The 21,917-nt window shown below is 52.4% G+C and overlaps 1 protein-coding gene across 2 annotated transcripts; it reads right to left on the minus strand.

Annotated features, from left to right (window-relative positions):
- Positions 1 to 468: 468 nt before the first annotated feature.
- KLHL42 (kelch like family member 42) lies at positions 469 to 20,479 on the minus strand. Of its 2 annotated transcripts, none has more exons than XM_058655975.1 (3): positions 19,977 to 20,479; positions 7,262 to 7,455; positions 469 to 1,913 (listed from the first exon to the last, which is right to left on the minus strand). In XM_058655975.1, the coding sequence occupies exon 3, from the start codon at positions 1,903 to 1,905 to the stop codon at positions 1,462 to 1,464; it is 444 nt and encodes a 147-aa protein (XP_058511958.1). In that variant the 5' UTR covers positions 1,906 to 1,913; positions 7,262 to 7,455; positions 19,977 to 20,479; the 3' UTR covers positions 469 to 1,461. The 2 variants fall into 2 exon arrangements, with proteins under 2 accessions (XP_058511958.1, XP_004592695.2); XM_004592638.2 differs by having other exon boundaries at positions 19,156 to 20,161.
- Between the last annotated feature and the right edge of the window lie 1,438 nt (positions 20,480 to 21,917).

A 21,917-nucleotide genomic window follows, 5' to 3' on the forward strand; every position in this document is an offset into this window, starting at 1 on the left:
AACTAGACCCCTGTTTTAGACTGACTGAGGCCACAGCATACAGAAACTTTGGGGCCACCCCTCCCAGGGACAGGGAAAAGAGCTCCCCACCCACCTGTGTGGTGCCGACATCCTGGAGCTGCTGAACACAGGATCCCACTGTGATGGCTTCCTGGCGTCCACTTTCCTAAGGGACCTCCTAGAGCAAGCCTCCCCATGGTCAAAGGACATCCACCTGCTGCTCGTGCGGAAACAGGGTCACCAGCTCCCAGGTTCCCTGATTCCGCTAAAAAGTCTCAGCGAGTGACCGAGGGTATTTTTCATTCACAATATAATCCTCTCCATGTTCCTTAGCAATATGCCAAGGAATGCTGCTCTAGGCCTGGCAGAAGCCTTTACCCACTGCTATGTACAGGCCGAGCTCCGCAAGCACTTAATCCAGTTCAGAAATATCCTCAGCAGCCGTGCCATTCTGTCCAAGACACAGCCTGCCTCTCTGGAAGAAACGTCTTATGCCATTCTCACCTCAGCGCACGAGGGCAAAACACAAATGACAAAGCTCCAATCAATGCAGCCGGATGCAGAGACGAAAGTGTTGTGTTTGGGGTATTAAAAACTAAGCTTGATACATTCCACGTAACGTAATTTTTACAGGTAAAAAAAAATACTGCTTTTCTTACTTGGTGTTGCCATCCCACTGAAACTTTAGACCTGGAGTTTGAGATGGCCACAGAGTGTCAGCCCTTCACACAGCTCCCCCTTGGAACAACACGGAATGCCTGGTGGCCATGACTACGTCTGTTGCCCACTCACCTCTGGGTGGAGCATTCACAATCATAAAAAAAAAAAAAAAAAAAAAACACTGGCAAGCCAGCAGAGGATGGTCCCCCCTGAGTTCTGGGGAGGATTCCAAAGAGGTTCTTGGGCCTATGTGTCTTGAACGGTCGCAGGCAGGTCAACTATCCAAACACGGAACCCTGTTGTAAACACACTAGAAGCACGAGTGGGTGTGAGTGGGGCACAGGGGAGAGGAGGGAGGATGGCAGTGCAATGGGAGGCCCCTCAAGTAAACTGACCAATAGAGAGACCTCTCACTGAAGGGACCGAAGAGATCTCGAGCGAACACAGTGACAGTTTTCAAGTCACCTGCCCACTCACAGCCCTCTCCCTGCCTTTGGTCCTCTAGCCAGCAGACTTGGGGGTCCCACCCTTGAACGACGGGCCCCAGGGGATCGTGTCTGCATGAACGTGTCCTGGTGGACTTGCTCCCATCATTTCAGAATCAATCCTTTAAAAACTCATTGTTTTGGTCTCCATCCCTCATCCCCTCCCGACCCTCCCGCCTATGTGTTTTCAAGTAATTAGTTCAAGGAAGCTTATTTACAGCCGGTACTGAACACGTGTGACCCACACCTCCCCTTTCCAATCAACCTTCCCGGGAGATGGCACCCTGTCACCACCACAACACAATGTCAGCCCTGGTCACGCTTCTGCCTTGTTGGGCAGGTACAGCGAGGAGACCAGCAGGTTGTGGCCAAAGGCTGGGAAGCGCCGGAAGGCTTCCCAGCTGTCGGAGAAGATGTTGTACTTGAGGAAAACCCGGTGTTCCAGGCTGGTGGACAGGGTCACGTCCCTGCTCATGATGTAGATGCCGTCGTTGTGCAGCGCACACGTCAGGTTGAGCCCCGACTTGGACGTGTTCTCCTTGAGGTAGAACCACTGCCGCGTGACGGTGTTGTAGGACTGCACGGTGAGCATGTCCTCGCTCTGGCTGCCCCTGCGGTTGGGGTCCAGCTCGTGCAGGCAGCCCCCCACGATGTAGATGGTCTCCTCCACCGACACCATCTGCTGCTTGCGGATGTGCACGTCGCATGTCTCGAACAGCGTCCAGATGTCGGCCGATGGGCAGTACTGCAGGATGTTCATGTTGCGGTCTGCAATACAGGAGAGAAGCCAGGTGTGTGACACAGGCCCCTGGGCACAGCACTTTAAGCCTCAGCAGGCGCAGCGTGGCCACCAGGCAACGAAGCGATTTCAGAGAACTGGAGGCTGTGGGGTTTGGAGGACACCTGTCAGCGTTCAGCCTCTCCTACCTGCTCCTGGAGTGCATCCCTCCTAGAGATGGTCCTGGCCTAGTGAGGGGGCATGAGTGGCTGGCAACAGATGCAGCCCCATGCCACTGGCAGCTGCATGCCCTGCAGCCATGGGATCAGTGTAAAGACAGTGCCCTCATCAACAGCTGCACAGCCAGTGCCAGTCCAACACGCTCGACCAGCACCAGGGCCCCACATTTAGGGAGGCTGGAGGAAACAACGCTGACACACGTCAGGGGAAATGCGCTCTCACAGCCGCCTAGTCCCAAGCCTGGAGTTCCCATAGAAACTCCAGAGTTCTTCCTTCTGTCCTCCCTGTGGCTTGAGTGGTGGATGGCTCCTGCATGGATAAAAACCAAATGCTACAGGGAGGATGCTCTGATCGGATTTTTAATTACCAGTTGTCTTCTTTAGGCAAAAACACTTGTGGTGCTGGTTCAGGTCTGGGCTGCTCCACTTGCCACCCAGTTCCCTGCTAATGCGCCTGAGAAGCAGCAGAGGAGAGCCCAGAAGCTTGGGTCCCGTAGACCCAGATGGAGTTCCAGGCTCCTGCCTTCCTTCTGGCCCAGTCCCTGTGGTTGCGGTCAGCTGGGGAGTGGATCAGCAGATGGAAGATTGGCTCTCTGTTACTCTGCCTTTCAAACAAATAAATGAAATCTTTTTTAAAAGAGAAAAATGCTTGTAAATTTTGTAATATTTAGTTTTGTTTTTCATATTTGAATTTATTCTCTTTCCTTTCCTCCATGAAAGAATAAATGGGATATTTTAGCTTCAGTGGACAGGAAAAAAAATGCACAGAGTAACAGAAAAAGCATGCTTCTGCTCTGTTGTGGTTTAAATGAACAACCCCACAAATTAGAGGAGGCTGGCTCAGCTTGGAACCGGCACGAGAGCTGCCGGGCGACCACGACGACTCCTCTCTGGCTTCATTCTTCCCCAGCTCTTCCTCCTGCGACAGAAGGAACACACACAGCGGGCAGTGCCCAGAGAGCTGGTCACAACCGGAGTACCTCCTAGGAGGGTACAGGCAGAGCCCATGTCCTGCATGTGCCCCTGGCCGCACACCCGCACCTGTTTCGCAGGCTTCTACCCAAAGCACATCTCTGTAATTTCTCGGGATTCCACGGCTATGGTCATGCTCACACCAGCAGTCAGCCCCGGGGGAATCTGGGTAGCCAGTCCATCACAGCGCCCTTTGCAACCAAGGTAGTAAAGGAGTCGTTCCAGGGAAGCTTCCCCAGATGCAACATCCGGCTTTGTGGGTCTTAATGGTGTCTTCTCTGCTTGTTCATGAGGGCTCAGACAGTGGTTTGAGCCATGGGAACAGTCTTGCAGGGTTTGACACTCACAGCCAGTTCTGATGTTTAACCAACTCACCTTTCTTCCCTTTAGTTACTACAGTCTGCCACTGTGTATAAGTTCACTACTTTAGTGCTGGCAGAGTATCCAATTGGTTCAATAGCTTCCATAGAAATCATAAGCTATGATTTCCCAATTATAAAACTCTCGGGCCCGGCGGCGTGGCCTAGCGGCTAAAGTCCTCACCTTGAAAGCCCCGGGATCCCATATGGGCGCCGGTTCTAATCCCGGCAGCTCCACTTCCCATCCAGCTCCCTGCTTGTGGCCTGGGAAAGCAGTTGAGGACGGCCCAATGCATTGGGACACTGCACCCGCGTGGGAGACCCGGAAGAGGTTCCAGGTTCCCGGCTTCGGATCGGCGTGCATCGGCCCATTGCGGCTCACTTGGGGAGTGAATCATCGGACGGAAGATCTTCCTCTCTGTCTCTCCTCTGTATATATCTGGCTGTAATAAAAATGAATAAATCTTTAAAAAAAAAAAAAAAACTCTCGCCAGCGTAGGAACGCAGGAAGCCAAGGGCACACTGGGAATGAGTATAACGACTTCTTTCTAGAACAAATAAACTAGGGTATGTAGGAAGAACTGAAGCAGAGAGTTCTAGCGCACAAGCCACTGCCCCTGAATCCCTAAAAGGGAGCCCTCAGCCCACAGACACACAGCCCTGCGCCCAGGCCACAGTCATCCCTGCCTGGGATTTGGCACAGGGAATCAACGGAGAAATGACAGTGGGTGGCCCAAGAGAGAATGAGATACCAGGGTGCGGGGTCTCCCCTACAGATTCCTTTAGTACCCCGTTGCCGGAGGGAATGAGCCTGCTGCCCGCCACCCAGCCTCCTGGCCCACAAGAGAAGACAGACGGACAGGGGTTCTGTCTAAGCAGTTCTGATTTATTGGGGAAATTCAGATTCTTCTATAGGGTAAGGGATAGCCTCAGGCCGGGAATTTCGGGAATTCCAGGAGGGGAGAAACTAGGAGCCAATTACTAGGGGCATGACTGCGGAAGCCACTTCCCATAGGCCAGGGTAGGCGAGCGAGATGGCCCTGGTTCATGCCCAGGGCTCTGTCCTTGGCCACCATCTTGCCCGCCAGTGACCTGGACTGTTAGTCTCCATCTTATTGACTTAGTTACCTCTTTGCCCCTGAGCCCCACACCAGGGGAGGCTTGTGAAGCTACATAATACACAAGAAAGGCTTTCCAGGTCACATTTAAGAACATGTGCTCAGCCAGGGTCAAGGAAAAACTAGGAAATCTACCAGCACATATCCTTCAAGTTAAAGAGAGACTTCAACAGGGCCGGGGGAAGTCACAGATGGTGTGATAAAGTCAAAACTCAGCAGAACAGGAAGTCAGGGATGGTGTGATGATGTCAGCACTCAGCAGGATAGGGAGTGAGACAGGATGGTGTGATGACATCAGCACTCAGGACAGGAAGTCAGGGATGGTGTGATGATGTCAGCACTCAGCAGGGACAGGAAGTCAAGGACAATGTGATGACTACAGCACTCAGCAGGACAGGAAGTCGGGGACGTTGTGATGATGTCAGCACTCAGCAGGATAGGAAGTGAGAGACAGGATGGTGTAATGATGTCAGCTCTCAGGACAGGAAGTCAGGGATGGCGTGATGACATCAGCACTCGGGACAGGAAGTCAGGGATGGTGTGATGACGTCAGCACTCAGCAGGGACAAGGGACTTTCAGGTCAACATGATGACTCAGTCACAGGATGCAGCAGATGTCACCCAGTCATCTGGATTCGGGGGTCCATGGGTGAGTGTGCTCTCCTGAGAAAATCCAGAGAGAGAGCCAGCAGGAGCAGGAACCACAGAGGTGTGCAAACAGGCTTGTTACAGCTTGGTCTGAGCACTGTCCCTGTCACCAGAGGCCCAGTGTGAATGCAGAGGGAATGACTGCCACATGTCTTTTCTTCTTTTTTTTTTTTTAAGTGGACATGAACTCAGATGGGGCTCTGAGAATACCCCACGATGATGACAACATGGAGTGACAGAAAGCAGATAGAGGTGGGCACTGGTCTGGGGGTTAAGATGCTGAGATGCCAGTGCCCCCCCCCAGAGAAGCCCCTGCTTCCTACCAGTGCCACCCACGTGGCCAACCTGGACTGAACCCCAGCTCTCAGCTTGGGCCTGGCCCACCCCAATGGCTGTGGGCCACTGGGACATGAAACCAGCAGGTGGGATGCTCTTTCTCTCTCCAGCACAATACTTCCAACACATTCCTCTCTCTCTGGACACATTCCAATTTCAGGGGGATGAAGGGTAGTCCCCCAGATTTCCCCTCCTCTTCTCTGGAACCTGTGACTGGAACCAGGGTTGGAAACAGGGTCTCTACAAACACAAGTTCAAGCTCTTGAGATGAGCTCCCCCCAGTGTTGAGCCCAGGAGACAAAGGAGGACAGACGTGTGCATTGGAGGAGGCCACATGAAGACTGAGGCCAGACCGGCTTTGTCATGCTGGCTGAGGCCAGACAGGGTCCTCCCCTGAGCATCCCCAAGCTGCATGGCCTAGCTGACACCTTGTTTTCTAACTGTGAGTCACCAAAACTGAGTCAACGCATTCTTGTGTTCGTAGGCCATCAAGTTCCTGTTAAGTGTGTGGCAGTCCCAGGAAGGAAGGTAGTGCACAGCCCACCTTCCCTTCCTCCTGTCCCCCCAGGATTCTGTCAAAATTCTCTGCTGGGGCACAGAGTTGTGGCATATGAGGTAAAGACACCAACATCCCGTAAGTTTGTGTTCTAGGGGCTGCACTTCCGATCCACTGCCCTGCTACTGGTCTAGAAAAAGCAGCAGACGATGGACCTGGCAGCATGGCCTAATGGCTAAGGTCCTCGCCTTGAACGCCCCGGGATCCCATACGGGCGCCGGTTCTAATCCCAGCAGCTCCACTTCCCATCCAGCTCCCTGCTTGTGGCCTGGGAAAGCAGTCGAGGACGGCCCAATGCTTTGGGACTCTGCACCTGTTTGGGAGACCTGGAAGAGGTTCCTGGTTCCTGGTTCCTGGCTTCGGATTGGCGCATCAGCCGTTGCGCTCACTTGGGGAGTGAATCATCGACGGAAGATCTTCCTCTCTCTCTGTATCTCCTTCTCTCTGTATATCTGACTTTCCAATAAAAAAAAAAAGATTTATAAAAAAAAGAAATGTAGACATGATTAAAAAAAAAAAAAGCAGTAGACAATGGTCAGAGTGTTTTGGCTTCTTCCATCCATGATAGAAGCTCCTGGTTCCTCTGACTTCAGTCTGGCCCTGGACATTGTGGCCATCTGGGGAATAAATCAGTGGCTGGAAGATCTTTCTTCTGTCTCTCCTTCAATGTATATAACTCTTTTAAATAATAAATAAATCTTTGAAAAAAAATCTTCTGGAGCCAGTGTTATGTCATGACAGGTAAGGCCGCTCCCTGTAATGTCAGCATCCCAGTGCTAGCCTATTGAAGTCTTGGCTGCCCCACTTCATATCCAGCTCCCTTCTCAAGTCCCTGACTCCTGACTTCAGCCTAGTCCAGCCCTGGCCATTGCAGCCATTTGAGGAGTGAACCAGTGAATCGAAAATTCTCTTTCTCTTCTCCTTCTCTCTCTCTGTAACTCTGCCTTTCAAAGACAATAAATAAATCTTTTTTAAAAAATGCTGTCATATACACTGAATAAATCAACCACTCACACAAAGTCTCCGCCACACTGGCTATCAGTAGCACAGAACTATTTGGTGTTTGCTGCATCGACTCACAGCCCTGCGCACTGGGAAGTTCCACCTGTAGCCTCCACCTGGCCACCCATGTGAATGCATCAGCGGACACATGCTGGGCCCTTCACATACCTCGGGTGGTGTAGCCTCCAATGACATAAATCTTGCCCTTACACTCGCACGCAGAGAACTCGGCCAGAGGATTGGGTAAGGGTGCCACAAAATTCCAGGTGTCCTGCTCGGGATTGTAACACTCCACATTAGACACGGCCTGGCCACCCACGGCGTACAGCTTGGAATTCACGGCCACAAGCTTGAAGTTGGACCTGGAAGACAGACACGGACAGCCTGCTCAGCCCTCTGACCCCTGAGAAATGGGATGGCAGCATGAGGGCCAAGAGGGGAGCACTCTGTCAGCCAGACCTATGGAGACGATTAACTGGTCTTTCTCTGAAGCCGTGGACCATTCAGCCAGAGGACAGAAGAACAATGGGGTGATTCTTAAAATGTCACCCTTGTCCCAGGGAGTCCCCAGAAACAGCTCACTCTCTGAAGGTTAGCAGTACAGCAAGCACTAATCGTACACAGCCATAGGCCAAGAAACTAAGAGACATTGCATACACTGAATCCAATTAACACACTGACCATGTATTTACAGACCTATTTTTTGCCATAATTCCCTAAACAATAGAGTAAAACAATTTACACAGTGCTGAGGTTTTTTTTTTAAAGATTTATTTATTTTTATTACAAAGTCAGATATACAGAGAGGAGAGACAGAGAGGAAGATCTTCCGTCTGATGATTTACTCCCCAAATGAGCGCAACGGCCGATGCAGCACCAATCCAAAGCCAGGAGCAAGGAGCCTCTTCCAGGTCTCCCACGCAGGTGCAAGTTCCCAAAGCTTTGGGCCATCCTCAACAGCATTCCCAGGCCACAAGCAGGGAGCTGGATGGGAAGTGGAGCTGCCGGGATTAGAACCGGTGCCCATATGGGATCCCGGGGCGTTCAAGGCGAGGACCTTAGCCACTACGCCATGCCACCAGGTCCAGTGCTGAGTTTTGAAAGTAATGTGTGTTTAAGCAGCTGATTGGCATGCCTGCATACTGTAGCAGAGTGCAGAAAATGGAGTCCCAGCTCTGCTTCCAGTTCAGCTTCCTGCTAATGAGTCTGGGAGGCAATGGAGGATGATCCAAAGGCTTGTGGAAGACCCACATGGAATCCCTGGCTCCTAACTTCCACCTGGCCCAACTCTGGCTGCTGTGAACATCTGGAAAGTGAATCAGTGGATAGAAGATACTGCTCTTCTTCTGTCACTTTGCCATTCAAATGAATAAATATACAGTTTTTAAAAGTAACTTTAGGGCCCAGCAGGCACACAGCCTAGTGCCTCGCCTTGCGTGCACCTGAATCCCATATGGGCATGGGTTCATGTCCCAGCTGCTCCATTTCTCATCCAGCTCCCTGCCTGTGACCTAGGAAAACAGTAGAGCATGGCCCAAAGCCTTGGGATCCTGCACCTGCGTGGGAGACCCAGAAGAAGCTCCTGGCTCAGGGGCAGCTCAGTACCTGCCATTGCAATTACTTGGGAGTGAACCAGCAGATGAAAAATCTTTGTCTCTCCTTCTCTCTGTAAATCTGCCTTTCCAGTAAAAACAAAAAAATCTTAAAAAGAAAAAGTAACCTACAGATAATTACAATTATACAGGAGGATGTACATAAATCATATGCAAATCATGTGCAAATATTATCTCATTGTATAAGGGACTTGAATACCCATGTAATCATGGAGGCTCTGGAACCCATCCCCCAGATACTAACTTTGAGCCCTGTGTCCAGCAAAACATGAAACACTACCCAGAGGCTCTGGACACTTGTCAGGTATACTGAGCAATTGGTTTGCTTCTTTGTGGCACACAGGAACCGACAGGCCTTCTGGGAGCCAGAAAGGGTTGCACTGGAGATGGCGTAGACAGTCGGCTATGCTACAGGCCTCAGCCACAGTTCCCACAGCACTTGAGGCAGTGGGGTGCAGCCACATGAGGAGCCCCAGTCCCAGCCCCAGCTCTGTGGCAAGCAGCCATCGGCCTCACTCCAGCCACGTCACCTCCTCACCTCCACAATGGGGACCACATCCTTGGCAAGGTGACTGGGCACTTAAAACAAACAGTGCACGAGCAGCCATGCAGGGCGGGCTAGGGAGACACCCTAATACACCTCCTCCTTGGCTGTCTAGTGTGGTAAGTACACTAAAGCAGGCCTCCACAGGCCTGGATCTCAAGTCTGAATCTGCCATTCAATTATTTTTGTGACCACTTAACCAGGCTGAGCATCAAATTCCTGAAGAAAAGAAAAAAACACAATGCATCTGAGATCGATGGTGGGTCACACACATAATACAAGTACTGTTGCAACTTCTCAGCATTTTTTAACTGCAAAACAAAGATGTTAGATGCAGTAATTCTAGGGCCGTATCTAATTCCAACACAAGGACAACTTCAAAAATAACAATATTCTAGGAAGAATGGGAGAAGACGCCACAAACAAGAATGCATGTATATAAGGGGGAGATGAAGAAGTGCCAGCAGGCTGGCATTATGGCACAGTGCATTCAGTCATTACCCACAATGCTGGCATCCCATATAAGAGCACAGTTTGAGTCCTGGCTGCTCTATTTCTGATTCAGCGCCCTGCTAGGGCACCTGGGAAGGCAGAAGATGGCCTTCTTTGGCACTTGATGCCCACATGGAAGTCTCAGACAAAGCTCCTGTCTGGCCCAGCAGAGGGAGTGACACAACAAATGGATGATTTCTTTATCACTCTGCCTTTCAGATATAAAATAAATCTTTGAAATGTGGCAGTGAACAAGACACCCATCCTTGACCTAAGAGGTGTTCAGCACACACAGAAATGCATATAAAGCAGGAACTGTATCAGGGCTCTGGTCCCATGTGAGCAGCTCTGGGGACAGACAACCAGGGTTGGGTCAGGTCCATGACACTGAGCCCCAGTTCGCCCCCACGCCCAGCACTGGAGCTAGTATCTTCCTTCCTTATCTTTCTTCTTTCTTTTTCTTCTCCGAGAGTGACTACATAAGAGGAGGCATAGAGAGACCCAAGGTAGCGCACCTGCTCTGTGTCACCCACGACATTACATCACATAACAGAACAACAAGGAGGTCCTCAACGGTCACTGAACAGATGCTGGCACCTTGCCCTTGGACCTCTGGTCCCCGGAACCACAAACCAAATAAACCGGTGCCCTTTACAAATGAGCCAGTGTGTGGTCTTCAGTTACAGCAGCAGCAAACAGCCTGAGACAAGGGGTAACTAACAGTCACCCACTCAAGAGTCAAGACTTTGAGACGTGTTGACAATGTTTGCACCTAAGCCCATTTTTGTTTAGCTTTGTTCTATTTTTCAAGTCACACAGTCTTCACCTAGAGCCCCATACTGTCCTTGACACCCGGGTGGCCATGTAGTTTCCATGCCCACAGACCTCCCTGGTGGCAGTGCCTGGGCTGGGTTGGGCTGTTCAACCCTCCCTGCAGTCAATGGGCCTTAAAATCCAACCATGACGCTCTCTCCATGTGTGCAAATTTGAGGAGCCAGAGGAAATAATGCTGGGGTGTGAGCACCAAACCTCAGCATCCCACAGTTTGTGTTTGCTCCCCAAGGTACACAGATAGTAAATTTCATGAAATCAAAACAATTGCTAGTATTCATCCAGTGTAATCACCAGTCCTGAGCAAACATGGAGGTCCATGAACAGGCAGTCAAAAATAAACAATTCCTGTTTCTCCAGACCCCAACACGCTCAAATTCACTTGAAGGGAAGACAAAAACTGTTGGTCGCTGAATTTAAGTAACTGCTGCTCAAACACTAAAGAGGCCCACACTGTCCCCGGCCATGAGTCCTGGCATGTGCAGGGCAACCGCGGCCCCACCATTTGAGAGCTGGGGGAATCCAGGTGATTATGTACTCTCGGCGTATCTCTGCCTCAGTTTCCCCACCTAGAAGGTGGCGATCAGAGCACGAGGGCTGATGTCATGACTCCTGGGTTAAGTGACAATCTGCAGTGCCGCCATTCCCTGTTAGGAACGCTGGTTCAAGTCCCCAGCTATTCTGCTCCTGAGCCCAGCTCCCTGCTAATGTGCCTAACAGGAAGACAAACCCCTGCCATGCGGGAGACCTGGATGAAGGTCCAAGGTCCTGGCTGTCGTGGTCATCTGGGGAGTGAACTGGTGGCTGAAAGAACTCTCCGACTTTCCCTCTCTGCAACTCTGCCTTTTAAATACACAAGTAAATCTCAAAACAGAAAAGGAGGATAGGGTAGGGGAGCACAGTGACAGCAGGAAAGGAGGACCCTTGGGAAGCAGGTGCTCCCGTGTGCCACAGCCCATGCTCTGCAGCTCATGGAGGCCAGCTTATCATTTGGCAGGGCAGCAGCAGCTGGCCATGGGGTGCTCCACAGCTCCAGCCACAACGTCCCCTCTCATCCAGAAATTCTCACCACCCAGAGCCTCTTTCCAAGCTTCCAAAAACAACTCCTCTGCACTTCCCCTCCTAAACGGTGAATCCCAGCCCCCATTGCTTCCGAAAAATAGCACCTCCACTTGGTTTTCTTGATCTCCATCCCCTAGATCTTGTGTTCAGCAGGTAAAACAGATTTAAAACTTGTCGTGGCTTGATTTACTCCCAGTCAGCAGGGATGCAGACGAAAACTCAGTGCGGCAGTGACTGATCTAACTCACTGGTAAGGAACAGAATGCCCTCTGGGACAGGCGCTGTGGTGCACAGAGCAAGCACCCTAGGGACGCCGCACCCCACACTGCTCAGCTGGGATGGAGTTTCACTCCACTTCTGATCCCACTTCCTGCTAATGCCAAGGGCGGCAGTCTGATGGCTCAAAGACCCAAGTTTCTCCACCCATGTGTGAGACCCAAATGGAGTTCCTGGCTGGCGACTTCAGCCTGGCCCAGCCCGGACAGTCACAGCCATGGGGGGAGTGAACCACCAGATGGAAGATCTTTCTGTCTTCCTCTCTCTCTAGCTCTCTGCCTTTCAAATAAAAATTTTTAAACATAATTAAAAATAATCTCTCTATATTCTTAAGGCTAAGTAACGGGATACGCGCTCCACATCAGGGGGCAGCGAGCAGTTACTACCAGTAGCTCTCTCAGCCATGGGGCGCTCCAACAGGTGACTCAGCTCAACCCTATGAATATGTGGGAAGGGGCTGAGCATCCAATACCTCGGCTTCCCCTTTGGGAAATGGCATCCATCACAGAGAGGTTGTGAGGGGGAAACAGGAAGTGACAACTTAAAGGGGCACAGAGCATGAACTCACTGAGGTGCGACTCAGTGGTTCTCGAGACAGCTCATGTACAATGCCAAGACCCCTTCTTAGCTGTCCAAAGCATTCTGTGTTATCTGCGGACCACCCAGTCAATGGGCCCCCTTTTCCCCCTTGCCTGCCTTCTGCCACTACCCTAGGTACTAACCACCCCCCATTACGACTCCCAACCACCATCACTAGCCTGGAGCTAGAAGGGCAGGGAAAAATGATAGAAAAACAAGTTCTCCAGGACAGTTTTGTGGCACGGCATATTAAGCTACCACCTGCAATGCCAGCAGCCCATATGGGTGCTGGGTCGAGTACCAGCTGTTCCACTTTCAATCCAGCTCTCTGTTAGTGTGTCTGGAAAGGCAGTGGAAAATGACCCAGGTACTTAGGCTGCCTAACCCACATGGAGACACAGATGCAGCTGCAAGCTCCTGTCCTTGGCCTGGCCCAGCCCCAACAGTTGTAGTCATTTGTGGAGTAAACCACAGAGACAGAGGACTCAGCAGCCAGGTCCTTCCAGGGTCACTGGCAACAGTGCTGCAGAAAAGCCAGTAACCTCGCAGACATGGGAGCAGTGTTTGCAGGTTAAAGCCCAGTCACGTTTGCCCCACAGGGCAGTGCTGCAAACCTGGACTGTGTGCCACTTCCTGCCATTTCCAGGCACACATGTGTGACACCAGACGTCTCCTTCCTACTCACTGCCCAGCACCACTTTCTCAAGAAAGCAAAGGGCTTCATGGAACCCTCCAGTCTCACCTGCTGCGGGGAGCGGCCGACCCACACGGATTAGGGGCTTCAAGATGGCGGCTGGGCGAGTGCCAGGAGGCGGGACTTGTTCCCGCCAGTTGGGCAGGCAGGAAGTCACAAGGATAGGCTAATTCTCCCTCGCTGCGATTGCTGGCCTATCAGATAGCGCCCCGTGGACCACGTGCAGAAGTGATTGGTGGAAGAACTATATTTAAGCAGCTCGCTTTCGGCAATAAAGGTCTTTTTGGTTTGTGACATTCTGGTGGCTCTTACGTGGGGAATGGGGGAATACAGAAACGGGAAGAATTGGGAAGAAGGGTGGTGGAAAACGGGAGGAAGGGTGGTGAAGAAGCGGGTAGGAAAGCTTAGACGGGGACAGGAGCAGCGGAGAAGGGGTTTTAAAACGCAGACGCTTTTGCCAGTTTTTCCCGGACCTCCAAGAATATTCCTCGTCATTTTAGTGTCGCTGCAGGGCGGTGACAACCTACTGTGGACGACACCTGCCCACTGCACTGCCCCCACCCATCTTCCAAGTGACAGACAGTCCCCATCTGATCTGGATCGAGGGACTTGCCACATGTTGTGGTATAGCCAAAACCAGCCTATATTAGCCAACGTGCCAAGTTTCTCCTAGCACAGTACCTGTCCCAGGAGCGTCATCTGGAAGCACTCCCGCACTAGTTTCCCCATCAATCTGAATCAGCATCTACATTCTGTGCCCAGGGGGCAGGAGCCACAGAGGGCGGGTGGTGAGGTGTGGGGGAGCCTCAAGAAGCTCAGAGAACACATTACTGTGAAAAAACAAGCCCTGCGTTCCACAACTGGTTGCACCAAATCACCTCAGATTTCAATTCCATTTCCGCACACATCCCTATGTATTTCTGTTTACCTGATAATAACCCACAAGACACTGGGGGCTGCAGGGGTGGGGTGCAGTTAAGGCAGCCCAGTCCAGGAGGAATTCATGCACCTGTTCTGGAGAGAAAAAAAAATTTTTTTTAAGAAGAAAAGGAATCTGCATGAAGACGGCCTGCCTACAAGCCAAAACTTACGGACCCTGTAGATGTCAGTGGGCATCTGCGTTTCACGAGCGCACTGCCCACACACGTTGCGGAGCATGGCACCATGCCTCCATTTGCTGCCTCTGTCTCAGCGGAACCCACCTCCCGGAGCACTGGTGAGGAAGAGGGAATGGGCATCGGGCACAGCGACTTCCCTGGTGCAGAGGAGGGATCTGGTGAAACAACACCCACTGCTGCTTGCCAGCTGCTCTAGCTCGATACAAGCACGCCTCCCAATTGAGTACGTTCATCGAAATGCTAGGCTTTAAAAGCGGAACGGTGCAATCCCACGTTCACTTGGATGACAATCTAAAAATAAATTCTACAATTGTCAAAGCACCCCCACACACACATAATCTAGGTGCCCACTGGTCATGTGGCACACATCATGTTATAAGGGGGGACACGAGAGAGCACTGAACGAGTTCAAGTCCTAAATGGGGAAGGACGTGTTGCGTACTACCTGCCTGCTCCCTCCCGGCTGAGCCACAGCTCCATTAGATTCTGACTAATGGAACTTCCTTCTGCCTAAGTATTGGCATGACAACTAGAACGTCAATCCAAAAAAACGCATGAGTTATAAAGTGATGATGAGTTATAAATAGGGAGGAGCAACCTACCAAACCTCCCAAAGAACCCCAAAATGTTTATTCCAAGCTTCTAGATGGACTTTGAGATGTGCATTTACTGTAAGCAGATCAAAATACCTGGAAGAAAATGACCAATATCATTTGCACCTTTGTATATATTTGCTGCTTGATGCAATAAAACTCATTTTCATTGATGACAACAGGCGAGATTGGGCACAGTCAGGGTGGTATGGCCGTAGACCATTGATGACAACAACAACAAAGGAATTCTGCAAAACACAGGAGAACTCCCTGCACAGGCCAGGCAAGCACCCAAGGCGCTGTGGGAACAGAGTGGGAGCAGGCAGCCCAGCTGAGGGGCAGGAGGGACCACAGACAAGAGAGTTACAGAATTCATTCCCATCTGGGACAGAAAGCTGACTAGCAGTTAAGGCACGAGATTTAGGGGGAGTATGATGGTACTGCAGGTTTAAGCTTCCGCTTGGAACACTAGCGTCCCATACAGGTGCTGTTTCCAGTCCTGGCTGCTACCTCTGATCTAGCTCCCAGCTAATGCACCTACAAAAGCAACAGAAGATGGCCCAAGCTTTGGGTCCCTGCTCCCATGTGGGAGACCCAGAAAAAGTTCTGGACTCCTGGTTTTTGGCCTGTCCCAGAACTGGCCATTGCAACCATTTGAGGAGTAAACCAGCAGATGGAAGACTCGAGATATTCTCTCTCTCTCCTACATTCTCTGTAACCCTCTCCAATAAATTAAAGATCTTTTTTTAAAAAGACAGTAAAGGAGCCGGAGCCATGGCATAGCATGTTAAGCCTCTTCCTGTGGTGCTAGCATCCCACATGGGAGCCAGCTGGGAATCCTAGCTGTTCCACTTTTGATCCAGCTCCCTGTTAATATGTCAAAGTGCCTGTTAATATGTCTGGAAAAGCAGCAAAAGATGGCCCAAGTCCTAGGGTCTCAAGTGGGAGACCCGGAGGAAGCTCTAGGTTCCTGGCTTCAGATCAGTCCAGCTCCGTCCATTGTGACCATCTGGGGAATGAACCAGCAGACAGAAGATCTGTCTCTCCTCTCTGTAAATCAGCATTTCCAAGAAAAATAAAGCTTTAAAAAAAGGATATTAGATGCTCCAACATCAAAGTGCCTGGGTCCCAAATCCAGTTCCGGTGCCCGATTCCAGCTTCTTGGCAATGCAGACCAGAAAGACTGTAGGCCACAGCCCCAAAAACTGGGTTCCTGCCACCCTCGAGGAGTACCTGCCACCCCTGAGGAATACCAGCTTGTGTTCCCAGCTCCAAGACTGCTGCACCTAAGGAACTCTCCTCAAACAGCCATCTCTTCATCTCTTGTGCCTTTCTCTGCCACTCAAATGATTTTTAATGACCAATTAAAATGTATCATAAAAAACATGTTGAAAAAAAAAATCTCTAACTGCAAAATACCTAAATACCTAAGATTAACCCTAACAAAAAACTTAGCAAAATGATATGGAGACAAGGACCACAGTGTGAGCCCTATAACTGAAACGTGGATCGGTGGGTGGGGAGACACTGCATCATAACACCAAGACCCCTTCTCTATATTAGCCTACAAATATCACGTCCTCTCAGCCGAAGTTCCAATGGAACAGGACAAACCGACTGTAAAGCGAACCTAAAGCAGAAAACGTGCACCCCCCGCACCCAACAAAATAGCCAAGAGAATAAAAGCAGAGCCAAGTCGGACAACCAAGCACCTTACAAGACCGCCACAACATAAAAACGTGTCACGATGCAACAACAGGAAGTCCACTAGCTAGGAAACAGGAGAGCGAGTCTGTGAGGACTGAGTCTGCGAATCGCCATGAGAAAGACAGGGACTGGGGAGATATCTGTAAAACGCTGTGACCTCCCATCGTGCATCATGGGACGGTCACTGCTGGATGGAGAAAGCAGCGGCAGAACCTGATACCCAGTAGTTTTATATGCCCAGCTTGCAGGCGCCTTTCTTACGCATGACATAAAACCTGCAAGACAAACAAAACCTGACTACAAACAAAACCAAGCTTCCTCCTCCTCCTCCAGGAACACACGGCACACCTAGAAGAATGTAAGCCTGGTTCTTGCTGTTGCTGGTTGGCGTGTGTTTTTGAAAAGCAGAGAGGCACTTGGCTGCTATCTGCCGGTTCACTGCCCCAAACGCCTGCTGTAGCCAGGACTAGATGGGAAAGCCAGGCTGAAGTCGAAGTTGCAAGCCAAGAGTTCAACCCAGGATTTCCACGTGGGCATCAGGGACCTACCAACTGGCCCTCAGGGAACGGGCTGGGATCCAAAGCACAGCTGGGACTCAAACCCTGCCATTCTCATGTGAGACACAGCCACTCTAACTGGCAGCTTATCTACTAAGCCAAAAACCTCCCCTTTTCACTCAGAGTAAGCTGCCAATATCTTCAAATTAGGGTATTTAGGGGCTGGCATGGTGGTACGGTATGTCAAGCCACTGCTTGAGATGCTGGTAACCCACATCAGAGCACCAGTTCGAGTCCTGATTACTCCACTATTGAGCCAGCTCCCCACAAACGGGCCTGAGAGTAAATCACTGGATGGAAGATCTCTGTTTCTCCTCTCTTTCAAACAAGTAAAAATAAATAAATCATTTTTAAAAATCAGTATCCCTGGGGGGGGGGGGTGGACTGCCAAAGATTTGTGTGCAGAAAAAAAATGTTGTGAAGCAGGCACTGTGGCAGGTGCTCTGAGCTGCCGTTTTGGGTACCCACATCCCACACTGAAGTGCCTGGGTGCCCTGTGTCTGATTCAGTTTTCTGCTAATGCACACCCTGGGAGGCGGCAGAGGATGGCTCCCTGCACCCACACAGAAGGCCAGCAAGGACTTTCTGGTTTCTGGCTCAACAAGCTCTGGCTGTGAATGGTGTCTGGAGACTCTGCCTTTCAAATAAACCATAAATATAAAAAGAAAAAGAGGGTGTTAGAGGAAAACACATCACCCTGCAGTCAAGGAGGGAGTGGGAACACGCCTCTCCACTCCTACGGCCCTTCCCTTTTCTCGGGTTTCTGAGGAGGATGAAGTGTTATTTTGTATCCTCAGGAAAACTGCAGACTTTCCCAAAGAATACCATGTAGTGTGGAGGAAGTCAAGCCAGTGTGGCCCAGACAGTGCTGTGTGGGGAGCGCACAGAGCCCAGCACCTGGGTGCCAAGGACGCCACACACGGCGAGGCCTGCCCTGCAACTCCACATGGCAGGCATGAGAAAGGTGGGGCTGGAAGGCCATGACTCCACCCCTCGACCCTCACTTGTCGATTCCACCCCGGCTCCTTTCTCTGCTTCCCTACCCACCACCACACTCCTCCTGTTTCTCTCTTCAAGTCACCCACGCTCACGGCGGTGGGCATTTAGGGCAGGGAAGGGAGACGGCCGAGGTGACAGAAACACAGTGGTCCCCGTCAGCTCTGTGGAGCCAAAAGAGGGTAAAAAAGATCCAAATCAAACCTCACAGGTGTGTGTGAATATACACAGACTTTTTCTCTTGTCATTATTTCCTACAAAAAATAAAGTATTGTAATAATTTACACCACATTTCCACGGGGCTAGGAATTGCAGGTGAGATAAAGTATTGTTGGGGGCGCCTAGGGTAATGGGACGACACTGTGGGTCACACAGAAGGCTTTTATAAGGGGTTGTAGCTGGTGCAGAATTTGGTATCCGACCCCAGTATCTGGTATCCCGTGGACTGCATGGACTGCATGGAGGCTGGGCTTCAGTTTCACAGGTGACCACTGCTAGGTCCGCTTGGATCGATGGCAACGGGGAAGTGAGAGGCAGAAAAGAATGAGAAACAGACAGTGAACTTTAGTAACTGTCCAGTGACTGTGTTGCCGAGCAGTGCCCCAGTGTGGAAAGCTTCAAAGTCACTAACAATGAAAACAAAACAAGCACCCCAAGTCAGTGCCACTGGCTACTGTCCCACATGTCTTTAGAATCACCATCAGAACCTGAAAACTAAAAAAAGGAAAAATAAAAATCTGTAAAATAAAACTTAAAGAGCAAGAATACAAAAAAAGTTACCCTTCTAGGAAGACACATTTTTTTTTCCACCAGGAGTCAAAATCCTTGCTCAAGAACACCACACCTGCCCTGTGGGCCACCCAGGTTGGCTGGCGGACCTCATGCTGAGGCCTCGCTCTGCCAGAGCCAGGGTCAGCCAGGCCCCCCGAGGGTGCCAACCCTCCCCCACTCCCAGTACACCCCGAGCCAGCAGGAAGGAAGGCGTGGGCCAGGCGCCTACCTCTTCTGGTTCATGGAGGCCACTTGGAGCCACTCGTTGGTGCTGGGGTTGTAGGAATGCGCGGCGGAGATCTCCTGGCTGGTGATCCTATAGCCACCCACGATGAACAGGTAGTTGTCCAGGATGGCCGAGCCGTAGCCCCTGACGTTGACCAGGTCGGGTGGCAGGTTGTTGGCCAGCGGGAACCAACGCTCGGTCATCTCCTCATACCTGAGCATGGACGGAGGCTCCCCCTGGTAGGGGTGCGGTGCCAGGGGCCCGCCCAGGAAGTCCCCCAGGGCCACGAGGACCGGAGTCCCCGTCATGCGGGCCTCCCTTAGCCTCTGCTTGAGGCTGACGTCGCCCGGGGGCGGGGGAGGCGATGCCAGGAGGTGGAACTGGGGCTTGCAGAGCACCTCGTGGAAATGTACGGCCATAAAGCGCAGGCAGGCGTCCTGCAGGTCGGGCAGCCCGTACACCTGTGCCAGGCGGTACAGCTCCAGGCAGTTGGTGAGCCGCACCTGGGACAGCAGCAGCTGCAGGAGGGACGTGACCTGCAGGAAGGAGGCCGCCTCCACCAGCGCGGCCAGTAGGCTCGCCTCGTCCAGGTCCTCCTCGCCATCGCCCGGGCTGCCCTTGTCGCCTCGCGGGCCCAGCTGCCAACCCTCGCGGGCGCCGCCGGCGTTGATGAAGTCGAGCACGAGCCGCAGGCCCGGCGCGCTCAGGCCGCGCAGCTGCTGCACCTCGGGGCCGCCGGCCTCGGGGCGCAGGGCCTCGCGCATGCCGGAGCGGTAGAGCGCGCGGAAGTAGTCGCTCTGCTCGATGAGCTTCCTCTTGCTTACCGGGTAATAGCGGTCCTCCAGGCGGATCTGCACGACCTCCTCGGCCGACATGGCCGGGCCGCCGCCGCCGCCGCCGCCGCCACCGCACGCCGGGTCGCTCCCCGCCAGCTCTGCTCGCTCGCCGGGGCCGCGCGGGGCGCGCCGCGGGAACACGGCCGCGGCGGCGCCCGGCCTCCCCGGGCGGCCCCTCCTCCGGGGCGGCGGCTGCGACGACGGCGACTCGGTCCAGGCTCCCCCCGCCGTGGGGGCGGCCCTGCTTGCGGGGCTCCCTCAGCACCAAAAAAGGCCGGGTCGCCGCGCTCGGGCTCCCCCGGCCGCCGCCGCGTCAGGCGGGGAGGGAATCCCGGCCCGCAGCCCGCAGCCTCCACCCCCGCCTCCCTCGCACTTCCGCCCGCCGGACCCCGCCACGGGCCGCGCTGCCGCGGGTGGACCCGGCGCGTGAGGCGGCCGGGCAGGTGCGGGCCCGGGGCTGCGGCGCCCCGCGGACACGGGGGGAGCCCGGAACGGGCCGCTTTCACCTCAGCGCTGCTCGCCAGGGGCGGGAGAAGCGAGCGTAGCAGGGAAGGACTGACAGAGTTCCGGGATGGGAAAGCCAAAAAGACGCCCAACTAGGGGGTCTCCCCGCCAGGCCCGGGCCGGCGTCGTGTGGCAGAGGCGGCTCCGGCCCTGCCCGCGGCGCCCTGGTGGGCGTGGTCGTCGGGCAGCAGCCATCTTGCCCGGGAAAGGCCTGGCGGGTGGCCCAGGTGGTGCAGGGTGCACTGCTACTGGGTGCACAGCGGCCACCTTTGGGGGCCATCACCCCCTCTCTTAAGGGACCACTCGTGTCAGTGGAGTTGGCCCGCATGCCCCGTGTTTTAGGGTCGGGCTTTCTGACAGCTGTCACCTGCCTGCTTAGATTTGGGTTCCTGGGTCACTGCCAAGGGCTTCAGCAGGCCGAAGATGTGGCCACTTTGGCCCCAAGAGGTGACTCTTCCTACCGCTTCCTTTCTTTTTGCGTCTCCTCTCAGCTGTTGACAGAACCACATAAATTAAGGCCAAATCAAGAAGTATAGGGGGATAGCCATGGCAGTGGAGGCTCCGCCCACCCTAGTGGAAGCAAAAGCGTTGAGAGGAGGGGATGTTTGCTTAACCGCCAAAACGAGAATCCCAGGAGATACTGAGACATGGGAATCTTTGTCCACAGTGCCAACCAGGAAGTAGGCTCTGGACCCTAGGGAGGTACTGTGTAGGACTGCAGGGGGCCAGTGCAGCAGGCCAAGCCCTCTCCTGTGGTGGCTTCTGTCCAACCCTGGGGGCTCAGAACCTAAGCTCTCAGCCTCATTTATCCTTTTTTTTAGAGTTGACAGCAAAGAGGAGGAGCAAGATCTTTGGATCATTAGCTCAATTCTCCAATGCTGGGAAGTTGCCCTGCTGGGGCTGGGAACTTCATCTGGGTATGCTATGGCAAGGGTCCAAGTACCTGAGTCATCACCCTCTTCCTCCACGGGTGTGTACTAGCAGGCAGCTGGACTGGAAGTGGCAATGAGATTGAACCCCATGCCCTCCAGCATGGGATGTAGGCACGTTATGTAGCACCCACTCCCCAGTTGAGGTGTTTAAATTTGTTCTAATGTTGTCCTTTGACGTGGCGAAGGATATGGGACCAGGATTCAGAGGCACAGAAATTTTGTTGACTCTTTTAACAACAAAACTTGCAAACTTTTCCAAGCCAAGATTTGTGAACTGTGTAATACTAACACATTATTATTATATATGTATATATGTATATGTATACACATAATGCTTACAGTTAGCAGAAAATACATATCTGGATTTTTGTTTTTCATCTTCAGATTGGAGTTTTCTTCTTGAATGGCAATTTGTCAGCCCCCCTTCAAACCAAAGACGTCTGGCACGATGCTGGTGATTTACTGTTAGGAAGAGAGGAAGGTTCGGCTCTAG

The sequence above is a fragment of the Ochotona princeps genome, chromosome 27 (assembly GCF_030435755.1).
Source record: "Ochotona princeps isolate mOchPri1 chromosome 27, mOchPri1.hap1, whole genome shotgun sequence".
In the NCBI taxonomy this organism is placed as follows: domain Eukaryota; kingdom Metazoa; phylum Chordata; class Mammalia; order Lagomorpha; family Ochotonidae; genus Ochotona; species Ochotona princeps.

Coding starts and splice junctions, on each gene's coding strand:
- KLHL42 (XM_004592638.2), bottom strand. CDS start 20,027: ATGTCGGCCGAGGAGGTCGTGCAGATCCGCCTGGAGGACCGCTATTAC. Junction 7,456..19,155: donor GCCTCCATGAACCAGAAGAG/GTAGGCGCCTGG, acceptor TCTGTCTTCCAG/GTCCAACTTCAAGCTTGTGG. Junction 1,914..7,261: donor TGGAGGCTACACCACCCGAG/GTATGTGAAGGG, acceptor CCTGTATTGCAG/ACCGCAACATGAACATCCTG.